The sequence below is a fragment of the Carcharodon carcharias genome, chromosome 16 (assembly GCF_017639515.1).
Source record: "Carcharodon carcharias isolate sCarCar2 chromosome 16, sCarCar2.pri, whole genome shotgun sequence".
In the NCBI taxonomy this organism is placed as follows: Eukaryota; Metazoa; Chordata; class Chondrichthyes; order Lamniformes; family Lamnidae; genus Carcharodon; species Carcharodon carcharias.
The window spans coordinates 33250698-33272174 of record NC_054482.1 but is presented as its reverse complement, the minus strand read 5'-3'; the positions used below and the strand labels follow the sequence as shown (position 1 = coordinate 33272174).

Sequence of the window (21477 nt, the reverse complement as noted above, 5' to 3'; positions counted from 1 at the left end):
CACTCCCTCACCCACCATCGCTCCCTCTCCCTTCATCACTCCCTCTCCCACCATCGCTCCCTCATCCACCATCACTCCCTCTCCCTTCATCACTCCCTCACCCACCATCACTCCCTCTCCCACCATCACTCCCTCACCCACCATCGCTCCCTCACCCACCATCACTCCCTCACCCACCATCGCTCCCTCACCCACCATCACTCCCTCACCCACCATCACTCCCTCTCCCTTCATCACTCCCTCACCCACCATCACTCCCTCTCCCACCATCGCTCCCTCTCCCACCATCGCTCCCTCACCCTCCCTCTATCTCCCCCTCCCTGCCTCCCTCTATCCTGCCCAATCTTCCCCTCCCTCCCTCTATCCTGCCCTACATCCCCCTCCCTCCCCTATCGCTCTGCCTAACTCCCTCCCTCTATCCTGCCCTCTCTCCTCCTCCTTTGCCCCCTCCCTCCACCTCACCCTCCCTCACCCCCTCACTCCCTCTATCCCACCCTCTCTGCCCTCCTCCCTCCCCCTCTCTCCCTCTATTTCGCACACTCGCCTCCTCCCTCCCTCTCCCTCCCTCCGTCCCTCCGCCTACCTCCCTCCCTCTATCCTGCCCTCCCTCCCTCTCCCTCCCCCTCCCTCACCCCATCCCTCCCTCTATCCCGCCCTCTCCTTCTCCCTCCTTCTATCCTGTCCTGTCTCCCCCTCCCTCCCACCCTCTATCCCACCCTCTCTGCCCCCCCGCCCTACCTCTATCCCGCCTTCTCTCCCCATCCATCCCTCCCTCCCTCTCACCTCCCCGCCCTCCCCCTCTCTCTCACCCTCCCTCCCCTCCCTCTCTCTCACCCTCCCTCCCCCCCCTCTCTCTCACCCTCCCTCCCCTCCCTCTCTCTCACCCTCCCTCCCCCCCCCTCTCTCTCGCCCTCCCTCCCCCTCCCTCTCTCTCTCGCCCTCCCTCCCCCCCCTCTCTCTCACCCTCCCTCCCCTCCCTCTCTCCCGCCCTCCCTCCCCCCCCTCTCTCTCGCCCTCCCTCCCCCTCCCTCTCTCTCTCGCCCTCCCTCCCCCCCCTCTCTCTCACCCTCCCTCCCCTCCCTCTCTCCCGCCCTCCCTCCCCCCCCTCTCTCCCGCCCTCCCTCCCCCCCCTCTCTCGCCCTCCCTCCCCCCCCTCTCTCTCGCCCTCCCTCCCCCCCTCCCTCTCCCTCACACCCTCTCTCACCCTCCCTCCCCCCCCTCTCTCTCGCCCTCCCTCCCCCTCCCTCTCTCTCCCGCCCTCCCTCCCCCCCTCTCTCTCGCCCTCCCTCCCCCCCTCTCTCTCACCCTCCCTCCCCTCCACTCTCCCTCTCTCCCTCTCTCCTGCCCTCCCACCCCCGCCCTCTCTCCCGCCCTCCCACCCCCTCCCTCTCTCCCTCTCTCCCTCTCTCCTGCCCTCCCTCCCACCCGCTCCCTCCCCATCTCCCTCCCTCCCCTCCCTCTCTCCCGCCCTCCCACCCCCTCCCGCCCTCCCACCCCCTCCCTCTCTCCCACTCTCCCTCTCTCCCTCTCTCCTGCCCTCCCACCCCCGCCCTCTCTCCTGCCCTCCCACCCCCTCCCTCTCTCCCTCTCTCCCTCTCTCCTGCCCTCCCTCCCACCCGCTCCCTCCCCATCTCCCTCCCTCCCCCTCCCTCTCTCCCGCCCTCCCTACCCCTCACTCTCCCTCCCCCTCCCTCTTTCCCGCCCTCCCTCTCCCTCTCTTGCTCCCCCTTCCCCCTCCCACCCTCCCCTCCCTCTCTCCCGCCCTCCCCCCTCCCCCCACCCTCCCCCCAGTTGCTACTCCTCTCCCCACCCTCCCTCCCCTCCCTCACCCCCTCACCCTCCTCACCCTCTCTCTCCTCCTCCCTCTCTCCCACCTCCCTCCCTCCCTCCCTGTCCCTCCCTCTATCTCACCCTCCCCCCTCCCCCTCCCTCACTCTCCCCCTCACTCCCCCTCCCTTCCTCTCCTTCCCTCACTCTCCCTCCCTCAATCTATCCTGCCCTCTCTCCCGCCTCCCCCTCCTTACCTCTATCCTGCCCCCTCTCCCCCTCCTCCCCTCCCTCAACCCATCCTATCTCCCCCTCCCTCCCGCCCTCCCTGTGTCCTGGCCTCTCACTATACCGCACTCTCTCCCCCTCCCTCCCTCTATCCCGCCATCCCTCTCCCTCCCTCCCTCCCTCCCACTCTCTATCCCACCGTCCCTCTCCCTCCCTCCCTCTATCCCGCCGTCCCTCTCCCTCCCTCCCTCCCTCTATCCCGCCGTCCCTCTCCCTCCCTCTATCCTGCCGCCTCTCTCCGTCCCTCCCTTCTGCAGTCTCCCTCCCGCCATCTCCCTCCCTTCCTCCCTCTGTCTGGCCATATATCTCACTCCCTCCCTCTACCCTGCCATCTCTCCCCATCCCTCCCTCCCTTTATCCCGCCGGTCTCCACTTCCCTCCCTCTTTCTCTCCCTCTAACCTGCTGTCCCTCCCTCCCTCTACCCCGCTGTCTCACCCCCTCCCTCCCTCTCTCACACTATCCTGCTATCTCTTCTCCTTCTTCTCTCCCTCTACCCTGCCATCTCTCCCTCTACCCCGCCATCTCTCCCTCTACCCCGCCATCTCTCCCTCTACCCCGCCATCTCTCCCTCACACTCTCTCTATCCCGCATTCTCTCCATTCTGTAGTATCTCTTATCCCTGTGCCCCTTTCTTTTCTTTCACGTCTTGCTATTTGTCTCAGTGCTATTTTCTCTCTCCTCGCAGCTCTCCGCCTGTGCTTTACTCTGATTTGATAACTCATTTTCTCACTTGTTGCTCATTTCTCTTCTTGCTGTCTGTTCCCCTCCATTTCCCTCACTTTATGAGTTTTTGCCCATTACCCCCTGTGCTACTGGAGGTGCTGACTCCTGTGTGCAGATCCACCAGTAGAGATTTGTCTCAGGCTTTGCGTGTTGTCCAGTGATTGCATCGCCTGATCACAGTTTCTCTGTTGTTGTCCATGTATTTGTGTCTCTGTTCTTGGCTTTGTCTTCTCTTTGTGATTGCCTGTCTCCATACACCTACCTGTACCATGTCCCATTATCGTTTCCTTGTATTGCACAATATTTACTTTGTCCTCTGTTGCTGTGCTTCCTCATCATCCGGTTCTACTACCTCTTTGTTCCGCTTCTTTGCTGCTGATGCTATTCTGCATCAAACAGCTTCCTTGAGACCACATAACCCGTGGTGCTAAGACCTCCAGTGCCCTCAAAGACAGCGTCCCTCCTCCATGGCCTGCGATGAGGCATTAGAGGCTGGTTTATTTCAAGAAACAGTTGCTTCTGTACCAGGCCCTGTGGCTGGCAGTGAGTGAGAGTGAGGCCCATGATGGTTTGGGAGGATGAGGCCCAGTGAGGGGAGTGAAGGTGAAGCCCAGCGGCTGGGAGGGAGGGTGAGGCCCAGTGACTGGGAGGGAGGGTGAGGCCCAGTGACTGGGAGGGAGGGTGAGGCCCAGTGACTGGGAGTGAAGGTGAGACCCAGTGACTGGGAGGGAGGGTGAGGCCCAGTGACTGGGAGGGAGGGTGAGGCCCAGTGACTGGGAGGGAGGGTGAGGCCCAGTGACTGGGAGTGAAGGTGAGGCCCAGTGACTGGGAGGGAGGGTGAGGCCCAGTGACTGGGAGTGAAGGTGAGGCCCAGTGACTGGGAGGGAGGGTGAGGCCCAGTGACTGGGAGGGAGGGTGAGGCCCAGTGACTGGGAGGGAGGGTGAGGCCCAGTGACTGGGAGTGAAGGTGAGGCCCAGTGACTGGGAGGGAGGGTGAGGCCCAGTGACTGGGAGTGAAGGTGAGGCCCAGTGACTGGGAGGGAGGGTGAGGCCCAGTGACTGGGAGTGAAGGTGAGGCCCAGTGACTGGGAGGGAGGGTGAGGCCCAGTGACTGGGAGGGAGGGTGAGGCCCAGTGACTGGGAGGGAGGGTGAGGCCCAGTGACTGGGAGGGAGGGTGAGGCCCAGTGACTGGGAGGGAGGGTGAGGGTGATACAGGCCCCATGACTGAGGGTGAGGAGGCCCAGGTTCCATGACTGGGTTTGTTTAGGTAACCTGCAGATGAATCCTTTGCTGTTGGCTGAGTGACTGCATCTATCAATTTATTCTGTACAGCGGGAGAATCGGAGGCTGCAAGAGGCCAGCTTGCGCTTGGAACAAGAGAACGATGACTTGGCACATGAACTTGTCACCAGCAAGATCGCCCTGAGGAGTGACCTGGATCAGGTGAGGGAAGTAGCTGATTTAAACTGTGTAGAATATCTGTGTGTACAAAGGTTAGAAATATAAAGAAAATGTTGCATTTCTATAGCACCTTTCACAACCTCAGGACATCCCAAGCTGACTTTCAGTCAGTTAAAATACTTCCGAAATGTAATGTTAGAATGTGGGAAACATGGTGGCCAAATAGCACACAGCAAGCTCCCATTTGTCAGTGTGAAAATGACCAGATCCTGATGTTGTTTGAGACCTCGACACGGGGCAATATCTCCCCTGCTCTTGGAAATAATGCCGAGGAAACGTTTACACCTGCCAGAGGGCAGAGGGAGCTACTGAGTAATGAAAGACAGCACCTCTGACAGTGCAGCATTGCCTCAGTACTGCACCTCAGTGTCAGACTTAATGATGCGCTCAAATCTCTGATGCGGGATTTGAGCCTCCAACGTTCTGGCTGAAAGGTGACTGTTAGCCACGGAAGGGGGGCCAACAGTGCTGCAGCTTCAGCAGGAAGTCACATGTTTTAGAAGCTAGAATGCCTGTCGTGGTGAGTGATGACTGTGTAAGAACTCCGCATATGGATGAACTTCTATCCCTATAGTGAGGAGATTGAGTAGAGGATCAGAATGTCCAGTGAGGTCTACACTCAGTCCACTGACACTGTGCCTATGTTACCCACACAGATTGAAGACAAGGCAGATGTCCTCAACAAGGAACTCCTGCAAACCAAACAGAGGCTGGTGGAGACCGAAGATGAAAAGAGGAGACAGGAGGAGGAGTCAGCACAGGTATGGAAAGGAGTGGAGTGTGGGAGCGAGAGGGAGGGAGGGACCGGACTATGGGAACGGAGAAAGGAGGAACCCCTGGGCTCCAGGAGGAGGGGGAGGCGGTGAAGGGAGAGGGAGTGAGGCCCAGGGGCATGAGGGAGGCCTGGGCTCTGGGAGAGGGGGTGGGAGTGAGGCTCAGGGGCATGAGGGAGGCCTGGGCTCTGGGAGAGGGGGTGGGAGTGAGGCTCAGGGGCATGAGGGAGGCCTGGGCTCTGGGAGAGGGGGTGGGAGTGAGGCTCAGGGGCATGAGGGAGGCCTGGGCTCTGGGAGAGGGGGTGGGAGTGAGGCTCAGGGGCATGAGGGAGGCCTGGGCTCTGGGAGAGGGGGTGGGAGTGAGGCTCAGGGGCATGAGGGAGGCCTGGGCTCTGGGAGAGGGGGTGGGAGTGAGGCTCAGGGGCATGAGGGAGGCCTGGGCTCTGGGAGAGGGGGTGGGAGTGAGGCTCAGGGGCATGAGGGAGGCCTGGGCTCTGGGAGAGGGGGTGGGAGTGAGGCTCAGGGGCATGAGGGAGCGGGAGCAATGCCCCATCCTTGTTTACATTGTTTGATACCTATTGAACCTGCCAGTCTGACATTTAACTTCCTGCTTATCTCTGTCCATCACAGATTAAGGAAGTTTTCCGCAGGGAGTTAGAGAAAGCTGAATGTGAAGTCAGGAAAACAAGTGCCATCATTACCGAATACAAACAGGTATTTACACAGGGGCTGAGAGTTTAAATATTCTGCATCTGCTGTGAGCAGCTTGTGTTTAAAGTGTCAGTGTACTGGGTGGGCCAGAGCATGGGGTTTGCCTGTAATTTAGTTCCTGTTCAATGGGATGACAATTCTCTGGAGCCGCTCCTAACTCTGCTGCTTGTTGGTGTCCTGTGGCCCAGCTCCCAGGTTTAGGCCAACAAACAAACTTGGATAACAAGTAGTGGAGCCTATCTACCAACAGCTCCTCCCAGCCAGTGTCACTCCCGACCAGACAGCCCCCTCCTCCCAGCCAGTGTCTCCCCAGTCCAGACAGCCCCCTCCTCCCAGCCAGTGTCACTCCGGACCAGACAGCCCCCTCCTCCCAGCCGGTGTCTCCCCAGTCCAGACAGCCCCTTCCTCCCAGCCAGTGTTTTCCCGGACCAGACAGCCCCCTCCTCTCAGACAGTGTCACTCCGGACCTGACAGCCCCCTCCTCCCAGCCGGTATCTTCCCGGACCAGACAGCCCCCTCCTCCCAGCCGGTATCTTCCCGGACCAGACAGCCCCTTCCTCCCAGCCGGTGTCTTCCCGGACCAGACAGCCCCCTCCTCCCAGCCAGTCTCTTCCCGGACCAGACAGCCCCCTCCTCCCAGCCAGTGTCTTCCCGGACCAGACAGTCCCCTCCTCCCAGCTGGTATCTCCCCAATCCAGAGAGCCCCCTTCTCCCAGCCGGTGTCTCCATGGACCTGATGGCCCCTCCTCTTAGATGGTATGCCCCCCCCACTCCCTGATCCAGACAGCCCCCGACCACCACCACGCCCCTCCAACACCAGCCGGTGCCCCCCACCCCCCCCCCCGAGTGGATTGGCTGGACAGTAAATATTGTGGTTCTGATTTGGGAATGAGACTGAGGATTCCCCCTGTCTCCATCCCCTCTCCTTTTATCCCCCTGTGGAATACTCATTCCCCATGTTGACTAACAGGAACAACAGTAACTCTGTCTCTCTTGTTCTGTTCAGATTTGTTCACAGTTGAGTACACGGTTGGAGAAGCAGCAGGCGGCGAGTAAGGAGGAACTGGAGATAGTGAAGGTAGGAAGCAGCTGGCTTTTGTTGGGTAGCTTCTGAATGTCACCCTCCTGCACTCACCTTAGGGTCAGCTTCCCATTGTAGCACCTGTTGTAATTTGCGTGATCTCTTGGGGAAAGCCCGTTAACAATTAACTAAATTGGCAGTGATAGGTCCCAGCCTCATGCTCAGTGACACCAGGACAGAATCACACCAGTTAAATTGGCTGTGCTGACTAACGCAGAGCTCTGTTAGAGCACCCACTTGGAACAGGGTGAAAAGAATCCTGGCCTGCAGGGAGGAGACTTCCTCCGGCTTCAAGTCAGTCTCGTTAATGTAAAATAAAAATCACAAATGCTGGAAAAGCTCGTCTGGTCTGGCAGCATCTGTGGAAAGAGAGAAACGGAACTCCCTAGTCTTCCATCGAAACAGTGTCGTCTTAAGAGTCACCTCAACCCCAGGTGACCCTTGCTCCAAGCTGGACCCTCGCGAATTGTCGGATGAAGCCCTCAGCAGATGAACAGCAGCTCAGGTTGAGGCGCGTGAGTGCCTTGATAGCCTCCCCTTCACCGCTCCTCATGGCTCTGGTAGCTACAGCTTTCAGCTTTTCGAGAAACTCTACAAGACCCCATTCTGATGAAAGGTCATTGACCTGAAACACTGATTCTACTTCTCTCTCCACAGATGCTGCCAGACTTGTTGAGTGTTTCCATCATTTTCTGTTTTTATCCTTTAAAAGCTAATGGAATATCAGCCTGTACCTTGGGTGCTGGAATATAAACAAGAGAAAGCTGGGGCTATAGTTTTATAAAGCTCTGACTGGATTCCATCTGTGCTCAGTTTCAGTGTCAGCCTTGTTTCAGTAACAAGCAGTCTCACCCCAACAACCACCACCCCCCACCCACTGAGTCAAAAGGTTGAGGGTTCAAATCCCACTCTGGAAATTTGGGCACAAAATTACCATCTCAACACTCCAGTGCGGTACTGAGGGGGTGATGCACTGTTGAAGGGCGATGTACTCTCGACTTTAGGACCTTACACTGAACCAAGGCCTCACCTGCCTGCTCACAGGGATGTAAAAAACCCCAATGGCAATATTTCGAAGGAGAGCAGGGGAGTTCTTCCTGGTGTCCTGGCCAATATTTATCCCCTCCATTAACATCACTGAAACAGATGATCACGTTGCTGTTTGTGGGAGCATGCTGTGCTCAAATTGGCTGCCTACATTCCAACAGTGACTACCCTTCAAAAGTACTTCACTGGCTGTAAAATGCCTTGGGACATCCTGAGGTAGTGAAAGGCGCTATTAAAATTCAAGACGCCTTTAGGTCTTGGCACCACATCTCAGGAAGGGTATGTATTTGGCTTTGGACAGGGTAAAGCCAGCAGAATGATACATTATGGGGACCAGGTCGGTTTATATACACCAGAGTTCACTAAATTGTGGGGAAAAACTGGCCAATGGTCAATGGATTTGATAGAATAGAGAGAGAGAAATTATTTCCCCCTCTTCACACAAAGGAGAGTGGAAATCTGGAATTCAACCCCCACCCCACCAGAAAAGATGCCAAGATTGAGGCTCGATTGGAACTTTCAAGACGGAGATTTAGACTTATTTCAGGTAAAGATATCAGGAGATGTGGAACGATGGCAGCTGGATGGAAATCAGTTACAGATCAGCAATGATATAATTGAATGGTGGGCAGAACAGGCTGTGTTGAGCAACAGTTTTTTTTTATTCATTTGCTCGTGTTGCTGGCTAGGCCAGCATTTGTTACACCTCCTGTCCTCATCACTCTGCAACCTCTTACCTCAGTCACACCTCGGCCTTACCCAAGTCGCTGGTGTTCCCAGGTCAATGTAGTAGTGACTGATGGCCTGAGTCAAAGTGACTGAAAACTCAGGGACTGGAAAGGTTAGCCCAATTGCAGCAACAAGCCGATGGTGTAGACCATTTGAAAAGTCAGAGGATTCAACTATTTCCCTTCTTGTTTTCCTCTCTGCTAATAAATGGATCAGTTTGTGCTTGAACGCTCCCTCAGGTACATCTATATTGGGACATTTGAAGCCAGCCTGATACCCCTGCTTTCAACGCTCGAACCAGCTTTTGTTTTTCTTTATTCTTCTGTGGAATGTGGGTGTCGTTGGCAGGGCCAGTATTTGTTGCCCGTCCTTAATTGCCCTTGAACTGAATGGCTTGCTAGGTCATTTCAGAGGGCAGTTAAGAGTCAGCCACACAGCTGTGGGTCTGGAGTCAGATCTAGGCCAGACCAGCTAAGCACAACAGATTTCCTTCCCTAAATTCAGACTTGAATGTACGAGGGTTGATCAGTAAGTTTGCAGATGACACAAAAACTGGTGGGGTGGTAAATAGTGAGGAGAATAGTCTTAGATTACAGGAGGATATAGATGGGCTGGTCAGATGGTCTGATCAGTGGCAAATGGAATTTAATCCGGATAAGTGTGAGGTGATGCGCTTGGGCAGGACAAACAAGGCACAGGAGTACACGATGAATGGTAGGACCCTGGGAAGTACTGAGGATCTGAGGGACCTTGGTGTGCATGCCCACTGGTCCCTTAAGGTAGCGGGACAGGTAGATAAGGTGGGTAAGAAGGTATATGGGATACTTGCCTTTATTAACCAAGGCATAGAATATAAGAACAGAGAGGTTAAGCTGGAACTGTATAAAACGCTGGTTAGGCCACAGCTAGAGTATTGCGTGCAGTTCTGGAATCTGCATTATAGGAAGGATGTGATTGCACTAGAGAGAGTGCAGAGGAGATTTACCAGGATGTTGCCTGGGCTGGAGAATTTTAGTTATGAGGAGAGATTAGATAGACTAGGATTATTTTCCTTGGAGCAGGGGAGACTGAGAAGAGACATGATTGAGGTGTATAAAATTATGAGGGACATAGATAGGATAGACAGGAAGGAACTTTTCCCCTTGGTGGAGGGATCAGTAACCGGGGGCATGGATTTAAGGTAAGGGGCAGAAGGTTTAGAGGGGATGTGAGGAAGAATTTTTTTCATCCAGAGGGTGGTGGGAATCTGGAACTTTCTGCCTGAAGGGGTGGTAGAGGCATAAACCCTCATGACATTTAAGAAGTATTTGAATGTACACTTGCGATGCCATGGCAGACAAGCCTATGGGCCTAGTGCTGGAAAATGGGATTAGAATAGTTAGGTACTTGTTTGACTGGCGCAGACTCGATGGGCCGCAGGGCCTTTTTCTGTGGCTGTAGACCTCTACGAGTCTATGACTATGACTAAAGGACATTCGTGAATCATATGGGTTTTTACAACAATCGATAATTTCATCATTACTGAGAGTAGCTTTCAATTTCAGATTTATTAATTGAATTTAAATTACACCAGCTGCCGTGGTGGGATTTGAACCCGTGTCCCCAGTGCATTAGCCTGGGTCTCTGGACTCAGCAAGAGTTCTCCTTAATCATAGAATCCTACAGCACAGAGGAAGCTGTTCATTCAACAGACTGATGCTCTTTAAAAGAACTGTCTGATTAGTCCCACTCCCCGACTCTTTCTCCAATGTCCTGCAACCTTTTCCATTTCAACCATTTATTCCATTCCCTGTTGAAAGTTACTATTGAATCAGTTCAGGCGGTGCGCTCCAGAGCAGAGAAACTTGCCAAGTCGGAAAAAAATTCTCCTCACCTACCTCTCTGATTCTTTTGCCAATTATCTTTCCCAACTACAACAACAATTTGCACTTGTGTAGCACCCTTAACATAGCAAAACATCCCAAGGTGCTTCACAGGAGCATTATCAAACAAAGTTTGACACCAAGCTGCATATGGAAATATCATGGCAGATATTAAGCTTGGTTAAAGAGGTTGATTTTAAGGAGGGAATTCCAGAGCATGGGTCCTCTGAAGGCACAGCCACCAGAGGTGGAGCAACTGAAATCAGGGATAAGCTGGAAGCCAACACTGGAGGAGGGCAGGTACCTCAGAGTATTATAGGTTGCAGGAGATTACAAAGATAGGGAGGTGAGATACACATCTCCCCTTCAAACTGAAAATGAAATTCTATTATGTTAAGCTCACTGTCACTTAAAGGTTCCTTTACCATGAGGTTATTGATTGATCCTGTCTCATTGCTCATTACTAGGTCCAGAATAGCCTGCTTGTTGGTTGGCTCCAGAACATATTGCTGTAAGAAATTGTCCCACATATATTCTATAAACTCATTTTCCAGGCTACCTTTGCCCAATCTGATTTGCCCAATCTACGTGTAGATTGTCACCCATTGTAAAGTCACCCATGATTTTCCTGGTGCCTTTCTTACACGCCCCATTTATTTTTTCCTGTACATGCTGTCCTACAGTGTAACTACTGTTAGGGAGCCTATAAACTACTCCCACAGGTGACCTCTTACCTTTCCTATTTCTTAACTCTATCCAAACTGATTCAACATCTTGCTCTTTCAAGCTAAGGTAATCTCTTACTACTGTACTAATGACATCCTTAATTAACAGAGCTGCCCCACCACCTTTTCCTAGCTTCCTGTCTTTTTGAAATGTGAAATACATGCTGCCAGACCTGTTCAGTTTTTCCAGGTATTTCTGTTTTTGTTTATGTTCAGGTCCCAGCCTTGGTCAACCTGCAGCCATGTCTCTGTGATGGCTGTCAGGTCATACATGTTTATTTCTACCTGTGCTAATAATTCATCCATTTTTTTACAATGCTGCATGCATTCAGATACAGAGCCTTTGACTTGGGTTTGTTACCATTTTGCAATGGCCTAGCAAGTCACTCAGTTCCAGGGCAATTTGGGGTGAGCAATAAATGCTGGTGGTCAGTGACGCCCGTATCCTATAAAAGAATAAAAGAAAGACCATTCAGCCCCTGAGCCTATGCTGCCACTTAATTAGATCATGGCTGATCTCCATCATAATTCCATGTCCTTTAGGGAAGGAAATCTGTTGTCCTTACCTGGTCTGGCCTACATGTGACTTCAGATCCACAGCAATGTGGTTGAATCTTAGATGCCCTCTGAAATGGCCCAGCCACCACTCAGTTGTATCAAACCGCTACAAAGTCACAAAAAAGGAATGAAACCGGACAGACCACCCGGCATCGACCTCGGCACCAGAAATGACAACAGCAATCTCAGCCATGTTGACCCTGGAAAGTCCTCCTTACTAACATCTGGGGGCTAGTGCCAAAATTGGGAGAGCTGTCTCAGACTAGTCAAGCAACAGCCTGACAGAGTCATCCTCACGGAATCATACCGTACAGATACTGTCCCAGACTCCACCATCACCATCCCCGGGTATGTCCTGTCCCACCGGCAGGACAGACCCAACAGAGGTGGTGACACAGTGGTATACAGTCAGGAGGGAGTTGCCCTGGGAGCCCTCACCATCACCTCTATACACCGTGAAGTCTCATGGCATCAGGTCAAACGTGGGCAAGGAAACTTCCTGCTGATTATCACGTACCGCCCTCCCTCAGCTGATGAATCAGTGTCCCTCCATGTTGAACACCACTTGGAGGAAGGACAGAGGGTGTTAAGCATGCTGAATGTACTCTGGGTGGGGGACTTCAATGTCCATCATCAAGACTGGCTTGGTAACACCACTACTGACCCAGCTGGCCAAGCCCCAAATGACATAGCTGCTAAACTGGGTCTGTAGCGGGTGGTGAGGGAACCAACAAATGGGAAAAACATACTTGACCTCATCTTCACCAACCTGCCTGCTACAGATGCACCTGTCAGTATCAGTAGGAGTGACCACAGCACAGTCATTGTGGAGACGAAGTCCCACCTTCACATTGAGGAAACCCTCCATTGTGTTGTGTGGCACTACCGCCATGCTAAATGGGATAGATTTCAAACAGGTCTAGCAACTCAAGACTGGGTAGCTATGAGGCGCTGTGGGCCATGAGCAGCAGCAGAATTACACTCGAACACAATCTGTAACCTCATGGCCCGGCATATCCCCCACTGTACCATTACCATCAAGCCAGGGGATCAACACTGGTTCAATGAAGAGTGCAGGAGGGCATGTCAGGAGCAGCACCAGGTATACCTAAAAATGAGGTTAAAACCTGGTGCAGCTATAACACAGGACTACTTGTGTGCCAAACAACATAAGTAGCAAGTGATAGACAGAGCTAAAGCGATCCCACAACCAACAGATCAGATCTAAGCTCTGCAGTCCTGCCACATCCAGTCGTGAATGACAATTAAACAACTCACTGGAGGAGGAGGCTCCACAAATATCCTCATCCTCAATGATGGGGGAGCCAGCACATCATTGTGAAAGATAAGGCTGAAGCATTTGCTACAATCTTCAGCCAGGACTGCCGAGTGGATGATCCATCTCGGCCTCCTCCGGGGGTCCTCAGCATCACAGATGCCAGTCTTCAGCCAATTCGATTCACTCCGCGTGATATCAAGAAATGGCTGAAGGCACTAGATACTGCAAAGGCTATGGGCCCTGACAACATTCCGGCAAAAGTACTGAAGTCTTGTGCTCCAGAACTTGCTGCACCCCTAGCCAAGCTGTTCCAGTACAGCTACAGCTACAGTACTGGTATCATCTACCCAGCTATGTGGAAAATTGCCCAGGTATGTCCCGTACACAAAAAGCAGGACAAATCCAACCCGGCCAATTACCGCCCCATCAGTCTGCTCTCAATCATTAGTAAAGTAGTGGAAGGGGTCATCAACGATGCTATCAAGCGGCACTTGCTTAGCAATAACCTGCTCACTGACAACCAGTTTGGGTTCCACCAGGGGCACTCAGCTCCTGACCTCAATACAGCCTTGGTTCAAACATGGACAAAAGACCAGAAGTCCCGAGGTGAGGTGAGAGTGACTGCCCCTGACATCAAGGCTGCATTTGACCAAGTGTGGCATCAAGGAGCCCTAGCAAAACTGGAGTCAATGGGAATCAGGGGGAAAACTCTCTGCTGGTTGGAGTCACTCTGAGCACAAAGGAAGATGGTTGTGGTTGTTGGAGGTCAGTCATCTCAGTTCCAGGACATCACTGCAGGAGTTCCTCAGGATAGTGTCCTCGGCCCAACAATTTTCAGCTGCTTCATCAATGACCTTCCTTCAATCATAAGGTCAGAAGTGGGGATGTTTGTTGATGATTGAACAATGTTCAGCACCATTCGCAACTCCTCAGATACTGAAACAGTCCATGTCCAAATGCAGCAAGACCTGAACAATATCCAGGCTTGGACTGACAAGTGGCAAGTAACATTCGCGCCACACAGTGTCAGGCAATGACCATCTCCAACAAGAGAGAATCCACCCATCGCCCCTTGATGTTCAATGTCATTATCATCACTGGATCCCCCACTGTCAACATCCTGGGGGGTTACCATTGACCAGAAACTGAACTGGATTAGCCATATAAATACTGCTCAGAGGCTAGGAATCGTGTGATGAGTAACCCACCTCCTGACTCCCCAAAGCCTGACCACCATCTACAAGGCACAAGTCAGGTGTGTGATGGAATACTCCCCACTTGCCTGAATGAGTGCACCTCCCACAACACTCAAGAAGCTGGATACCATCCAGGACAAAACAGCCCACTTGATTGGCACCACATCCACAAACATTCACTCTCCCCACCACTGACGCACAGTAGCAGCAGTGTGTACCATCTACAAGATGCAGGAATTCACCAAGGCCCCTTAGACAGAACCTTCCAAACCCACGACCACTACCATCCAGAAGGACAAGGGCAGTGGACACAAGGAAACACCACCACCTGGATGTTTCCCTCCAAGTCACTCACCATCCTGATTTGGAAATATATCGCTGTTCCATCACTGTCACTGGGTCAAAATCTTGGAACTCCCTCCCTAACAGCACTGTGGGTGTACCTACACCACATGGGCTGCAGCGGTTCAAGAAGGCAGCTCACCACCACCTTCTCAAGGGCAAATAGGGACGGGCAATAAGTGCTGGTCCAGCCAGCGAAGCCCACATCCCGTGAACGAATGTTTAAAAAAAACTGCCTTGCTTCCACAATACACATTACCTCTGTCTAAGAAAAACCTGTCAACATCATTTTTGAAATTATACCCAGCCACAGCAGTGTTTTGCGTTCCACTTTCCACACCCTACCTATGACAAAATGCTTCCTAATCTCACCTTCTGACCAACCTGTCTCTAATTTTAAAGTGATGTCTTGATCTGAGCCTCATCTGCATCCCTGACAGAACGGTGGTGTGAAAAGATTTCTGCTGGGTTTAAGGGGGCGTCACTGAGCACCGTTGGCCAATGTCCTTACTGAGTGATCTCTCTCCAATGGCCAGGGGAAAGTGCTGGCGTGTGGTCGGTGCTGCGAGCTCTTCAGGAAGGACGGTGAGTTCCAGCTCCCAGACCCCGGTCAGGATCACTCCAACCAGGACGTGGACGAGGAGAAGGAGCTTCTCAAGAAGCAGCTGAGGGAGATGGAGCTGGAGCTGGCACAGACTAAACTGCAGCTGGTGGAGGCCAAGTGTAAAATACAGGTACCCTCCCAAGATGGAAGCTCCATCTGCACCCATGAGGGAGAGGGGCTGGGGGAGGGAGGACTAGGTGGGTAATAAGTGTGTGTGTGTGTGTGTACAGGGTGGCGTCTGGCTCTGTGGGTATGTACAGCGTGGTCACTGGCTGTGTGTGTACACAGGATGGTCTCGAGGCCTGAGTGTGTGTGTATATGGGGGTCACTGGGCCTAAGTGTGTGTATTTGGGGATCCCTGGGTCTGAGTGTGTGTACACGGGTGTCTCTGGGTTTGTGTACAAAGTGCTCCTTGGTGGTGATGACTCTGTCTCTGGGTTGTAGTGATGAATTATTTTGAGTTGGAATCACAGTTTCGTGTCTGTCCCTTTCACAGGAGCTGGAACATCATCGAGGGGCTCTCCTCAATGAGATCCAAGCTGCCAAAAACTCCTGGCTCAGCAAGACTCTCAACTCGATCAAAACTGCCACCGGCACACAACCCCCTCCCCCTCCGCCTCCCCCTCCCAAAGAAAGCACATAGTCCCCTCCAGCTCCTGATGGTGAGGGGACAGCAGCCTGAATATTAACTCCTGAACTCGACGGCAAACACTCACTACAGACACACAACCCTCAAGGCCAGCAGCTGCCCGCTGAACTTTCACCTTTCCGTACATTCAAGTACATCCTCATTATTTAATCCAATCTTACTCATTGTTGGTTTGTATAACAAGAAATGTTATTGTATTTTAGGAACAATATCTTGTCATTTTCATTGGCATCAGTTGTTGATTGGTAACGTCATTGAGATATTTAGTGAATGGATCAATTCTACAGGCAGCTTCAGGGATGAGGGCCTGTCAGCAAATCCTGTTTGTTGTTTAGTTATCCTGTCCGGACTGGCTGAGAATGTTCCTCACTCTCACTCTCTCTCTCTCACTAGTGCTCTTTCTCTCACTTGCTCTCTCTCACCCCCGCGCTCTCTCTCACCCCCGCGCTCTCTCTCACCCCCGCGCTCTCTCTCACTCCCGCGCTCTCTCACCCCCGCGCTCTCTCTCACTCCCGCGCTCTCTCTCACTCCCGCGCTCTCTCTCACCCCCGCGCGCTCTCTCACTCCCGCGCTCTCTCTCACCCCCGCGCTCTCTCTCACCCCCGCGCTCTCTCACCCCAGCGCTCTCTCTCACCCCAGCGCTCTCTCTCACCCCCGCGCGCTCTCTCACCCCCGCGCTCTCTCTCACCCCCGCGCTCTCTCTCACCCCCGCGCTCTCTCTCACCCCCGCGCACTCTCTCACCCCCGCGCTCTCTCTCACCCCCGTGCTCTCTCTCACTCCCGCGCGCTCTCTCACCCCCGCGCTCTCTCTCACTCCCGCGCTCTCTCTCACCCCCGTGCTCTCTCTCACCCCCGCGCTCTCTCTCACCCCCGCGCGCTCTCTCACTCCCGCGCTCCCTCTCACTCCCGTACTAGTTCTCACTCCCGCGCTCTCTCACTCCCGCGCTCTCTCTCACTCCCGCGCTCTCTCTCACTCCCGCGCTCTGTCTTACCCCCGCGCTCTCTCTCACCCCCGCGCTCTCTCTCACCCCCGCGCTCTCTCTCACCCCCGCGCTCTCTCTCACCCCCGCGCTTGTTCTCACTCCCGCGCTCTCTCTCACTCTCGCGCTCTCTCTCACTTCCGCGCTTGTTCTCACTCCCGCGCGCTCCCTCACTCCCGCGCTCTCCCTCACTCCCGCGCTCTCCCTCACTCTCGCGCTCTCTCTCACTTCCGCGCTTGTTCTCACTTCCGCGCGCTCCCTCACTCCTGCGCTCTCCCTCACTCCCGCGCTCTCCCTCACTCCCGCGCTCTCCCTCACTCCCGCGCTCTCCCTCACTCCCGCGCTCTCCCTCACTCCCGCGCTCTCCCTCACTCCCGCACTCTCCCTCACTCCCCCGCGCTTGTTCTCACTCCCCCGCGCACTCTCACCCTCACGCTCGCTCTCACTCCCGCGGTCTTTTTCACTCCCACGCTCTCCCTCACTCCCCCACTCTCCCTCACTCCCACAGTCTCTCTCACTCGTGCGCACTCCCTCACTCCCGCGCTCTCCCTCACTCCCACGCTCTCACTCGCACGCTCTCCCTCACTCTCGCTCTCACTCTCACTCCCCCGCGCACTGTCACCCCCGTGCTTGCTCTCACTCCCACGCTTGTTCTCACTCCCGCGCTCTCTCACTCTCACTCTCATGCTCGCTCACTCTCGCTCTCTCCCGACTCTCGCTCTCTCCCGCCCTCTCTCACTCTCGCTCTCACTCCCCCGCGCACTGTCACCCCTGCGCTCGCTCTCACTCCCACGGTCCCTCTCACTCCCACGCTCTCACTCCCGCGCGCTCTCTCACTCCCGCGCGCTCTCTCACTCCCGCGCTCTCTCTCACTCCCGCGCGCTCTCTCACTCCCGCGCGCTCTCTCACTCCCGCGCGCGCTCTCACTCCCGCGCGCGCTCTCACTCCCGCGCGCGCTCTCACTCCCGCGCGCTCTCTCACTCCCGCGCGCTCTTTCACTCGCGCTCTCACTCTCGCTCTTACTTGTCCACCCTCTCTCACTCTCGCTGTCACTCGCACGCTCTCTCTCGCTTGCTCTCTCTCACTCGCGCACGCGCTCTCACTTGCACTTGCACGCTCTCTCACTTGCGCGCTCTCTCACCCGCGCACGCTCTCACTCACTCTCGCTCTCACTCCCGTGCTTGCTCTCACTCCCGTGCTCTCTCTCACTCGCATGCCCTCTCTCACTCGCATGCCGTCTCTCACTTGCACGTGCTGTCTCTCACGTGCTCTCTCTCACGTGCTCTCTCTCACGTGCTCTCTCACTCGCGCACTCTCTCTCACTCGCGCGCTCTCTCACTCGCGCGCTCTCTCACTCGCGCGCTCTCTCTCACTCGCGCGCTCTCTCTCACTCGCACGCTCTCTCACTCGCGCGCTCTCTCACTTGCGCACGCTCTCACTCACTCTCGCTCTCACTCCCATGCTCTCTCTCACCCCCACTCTCTCTCACTCGCATGCTCACTCTCACTCTCGCTCTCATTCGCGCGCTATCTCTCACTCACGCGCTGTCTCTCACTCACGTCAGTCGCGCGCTCTTTCTCATTCACGCGCCCTCTCTCACTCTCGCTCTCACCCGGGTGCCCTCTCTTACTTGCACTCGCTCTCTCTCACTCGCTCTGTCACTCACGCACACTCTCACTCGCGCACGCTCTCTCACTCACTCTCGCTCTCACTCCCGTGCTTGCTCTCACTCCAGTGCTCTCTGTCTCTCCCACGCTCTCACTCCCGCCCTCTCTCAATCTCGCTCTCACTCACGTGCCCTCTCTCACTCGCGCGCCCTCTCTCACGCGCTCTCTCACTCGCGCACACTCTCTCACTCGTGCTCCTTCTCTCACTCGCGTGCTCTCTCCCACTCGCGCATCCTCTCTCACTCTCGCTCTCACTCGCGCGCTCTCTCTCGCTCGCTCTCTCTCATGCGCTCTCTCACTCGTGCACACTCTCTCACTCGCGCACACTCACTCGCGCGCACACTCACTCCCGCACTCTCACTCACTCGTGTGCTCACTTGCTCTCTTTCTCCCTCATTCAATCTCTCCCCCAACTCTCTCTCCCCTACCCGCGCACCCTCACTCCCGCTCTCTTACTTGCGCTTTCTCTCGCTCGCGCTCTCGCTCGCACTCTCATGCTCTCTCTCTCTCTTGCTCACGCTCTCTCTCTTGCTCCCTCTCTCGCTTGCACTCGCGCTCTCTCTCGCTCGCGCTCTCTCTCACTCGCGCGTTCTTTCTCACTCGCGCGCTCTCTCTCACTCACGCGCTCTCTCTCACTCGCACGCTCTCTCTCACTCGCACGCTCTCTCTCACTCGCACGCTCTCTCTCACTCGCACACTCTCTCACTCGCGCGCTCTCTCACTTGCGCACGCTCTCACTCACTCTCGCTCTCACTCCCATGCTCTCTCTCACCCCCACTCTCTCTCACTCGCATGCTCACTCTCACTCTCGCTCTCATTCGCGCGCTATCTCTCACTCACGCGCTGTCTCTCACTCACGTCAGTCGCGCGCTTTTTCTCATTCACGCGCCCTCTCTCACTCTCGCTCTCACTCACGTGCCCTCTCTCACTCGCGTGCCCTCTCTCACGCGCTCTCTCACTCGCGCTCTCACTCGCGCACACTCTCTCACTCGTGCACCTTCTCTCACTCGTGCACCTTCTCTCACTCGCGTGCTCTCTCTCACTCGCGCATCCTCTCTCACTCTCGCTCTCACTCGCGCGCTCTCTCTCGCTTGCTCTCTCTCATGCGCTCTCTCACTCGTGCACACTCTCACTCGCGCGCACACTCACTCCCGCGCTCTCACTCACTCGTGCGCTCACTTGCTCTATTTCTCCCTCATTCAATCTCTCCCCCAACTCTCTCTCTCCCCTACCCGCGCACCCTCACTCCCGCTCTCTTACTTGCGCTTTCTGTCGCTCGCGCTCTCGCTCGCACTCTCATGCTCTCTCTCTCTCTTGCTCACGATCTCTCTCTCGCTCTCGCTCGCGCTCTCTCTCGCTCGCGTTCTCTCTCGCTCGCGTTCTCTCTCTCGCTCGCGTTCTCTCGCTCGTGTTCTCTCGCTCGCGTTCTCTCTCTCGCTCGTGCTCTCTCTCTTGCTCGCGCTCTCTCACTCGCGCTGTCTCTCGCGCTCTCTCTCGCTCGCGCTCTCTCTCTCGTTCGCTGTCTCTTGCTTGCGCTGTGTCTCGCTTGCGCTCTGTCTCGCTTGCGCTCTGTCTCGCTTGCGCTCTGTCTCGCTTGCACTCTCTCTCGCTTGCGCTCGCTCTCTCGCTCGCGCTCTGTCTCGCTCGCGCTCTCTTGCTCGCGCTCTCTCTCTCGCTCGCGCTCTGTCGCTCGCGCTCTTGCTCGCGCTCTCGCTCGCGCTCTCTCTCTCTCTTGCGCTCTCTCTCTCGCGCTCTCTCTCTTACACTCTCTCTCGCTTGTGCTCTCCCTCGCTTGCGCTCTCACTCTCCATCTCTCACTTACACCCGTGCTCAGTCTCTCCCCCTCTCTCTCTCTCTCTCCAGACGGAGTACCCAGCTGCTCCCATCCATTAACCCCCAAAAATTGAGGTGTTTTGCTCAGGTTGGTTCCCAAGCCTCACTGTCACTCTCTGGATGTACTGTCTTACACTCTAACTGTTCTGCTTGGTTCTTTCTGCAGGACGCTCCAACATTCTTCCCTTTCAGCCTTTACAAACTGATGTGTGTGGACAATGCAGAGGAACAGCTAATGGACACCATTTGCACAATGTATAAAGAACAAATAAATGATCTATCTTGTTTCTTTAATTTTCAAACAGGTTCGATATTAAAATAGTTAAAAATAGGGGAAAATTTATGCTTAACTTGCAGCCTGTTGAGCCAGTCAACAGGTGCCTTTAGTTTGTGTGTTTATCTGTAATGCCAGACTCCCCCTGGTTGCTGCAGCCATCTCTGGGGACGGCTTGTATTTGTAACAATTGTATTTTCAACAATAAACTAACTCACTGTCACTTGTGTCTGTCTGTGTTCTGTGATCACTCCAACTGCAGACCCTTCAGATAGCTGTATAGTAAGATCCAGATTGCTTCCCATTTGGTTCAATAGATCATTCAATTGGTATCAGTTGTAGGACTCCACACACATATTTAAACCCAAAAGACTTCAGCCCATTGGCCTGGAGAACTAGACCCTGGACAGATGTGCAAGCATGGGACTGAAGTACCGATCGGCCTCAGAGTTCAGTCCCTTACTGACTGATCAATGCCCCACATATGCAGCATCTCAGTTTATAGACACATCATCATCGCAGCATTCCACTGAGCTGAGTTCAACTGAAATACAGGGAAAGAGGCCTTTGAACATGATAACAACCATTCCTGACACACACCTTCCCCAGTGAAATCACCCAGTGGCAGAATCAAACACCAAGGAAGGAGTTCAAGCTGGAGAAATGAGACTGAAGGGAAACACAGGGAGGGAACTACAGACAGTACTGGATAACACTCCCACACTGAGACACACACCTACAGACAGCACTGGGTGACGTTCCCACACTGAGAGACACATACCTACAGACAGTACTGGGAGACATACCCACACTCAGAGATGCACACTTACAGGCAGGACTGGGTAACACACCCACACTCAGAGACAACACACCTACAGACAGTACTGGGTGACATACCCACACTCAGAGACAACACACCTACAGAC

At 54.5% G+C, this 21477-nt stretch overlaps 1 protein-coding gene across 4 annotated transcripts in view; it reads left to right on the top strand.

Moving 5' to 3' along the window:
- Positions 1-20774, top strand: part of rabgap1l (RAB GTPase activating protein 1-like) — a 530937-nt gene extending 510163 nt beyond the window's left edge. For 3 of the 4 annotated variants that reach the window (XM_041207937.1, XM_041207935.1, XM_041207939.1), the window contains 6 exons: positions 4113-4223; positions 4898-5002; positions 5645-5728; positions 6732-6803; positions 15081-15278; positions 20444-20774. In XM_041207937.1, coding sequence (XP_041063871.1) covers positions 4113-4223; positions 4898-5002; positions 5645-5728; positions 6732-6803; positions 15081-15278; positions 20444-20599 — 726 coding nt within the window. In that variant the 3' untranslated portion in view covers positions 20600-20774. Of the gene's footprint in view, positions 1-4112; positions 4224-4897; positions 5003-5644; positions 5729-6731; positions 6804-15080; positions 15279-15644; positions 16286-20443 lie in introns of those variants that run through there. The other variant, XM_041207936.1, reaches the window with a different exon arrangement.
- Positions 20775-21477: the final 703 nt, after the last annotated feature.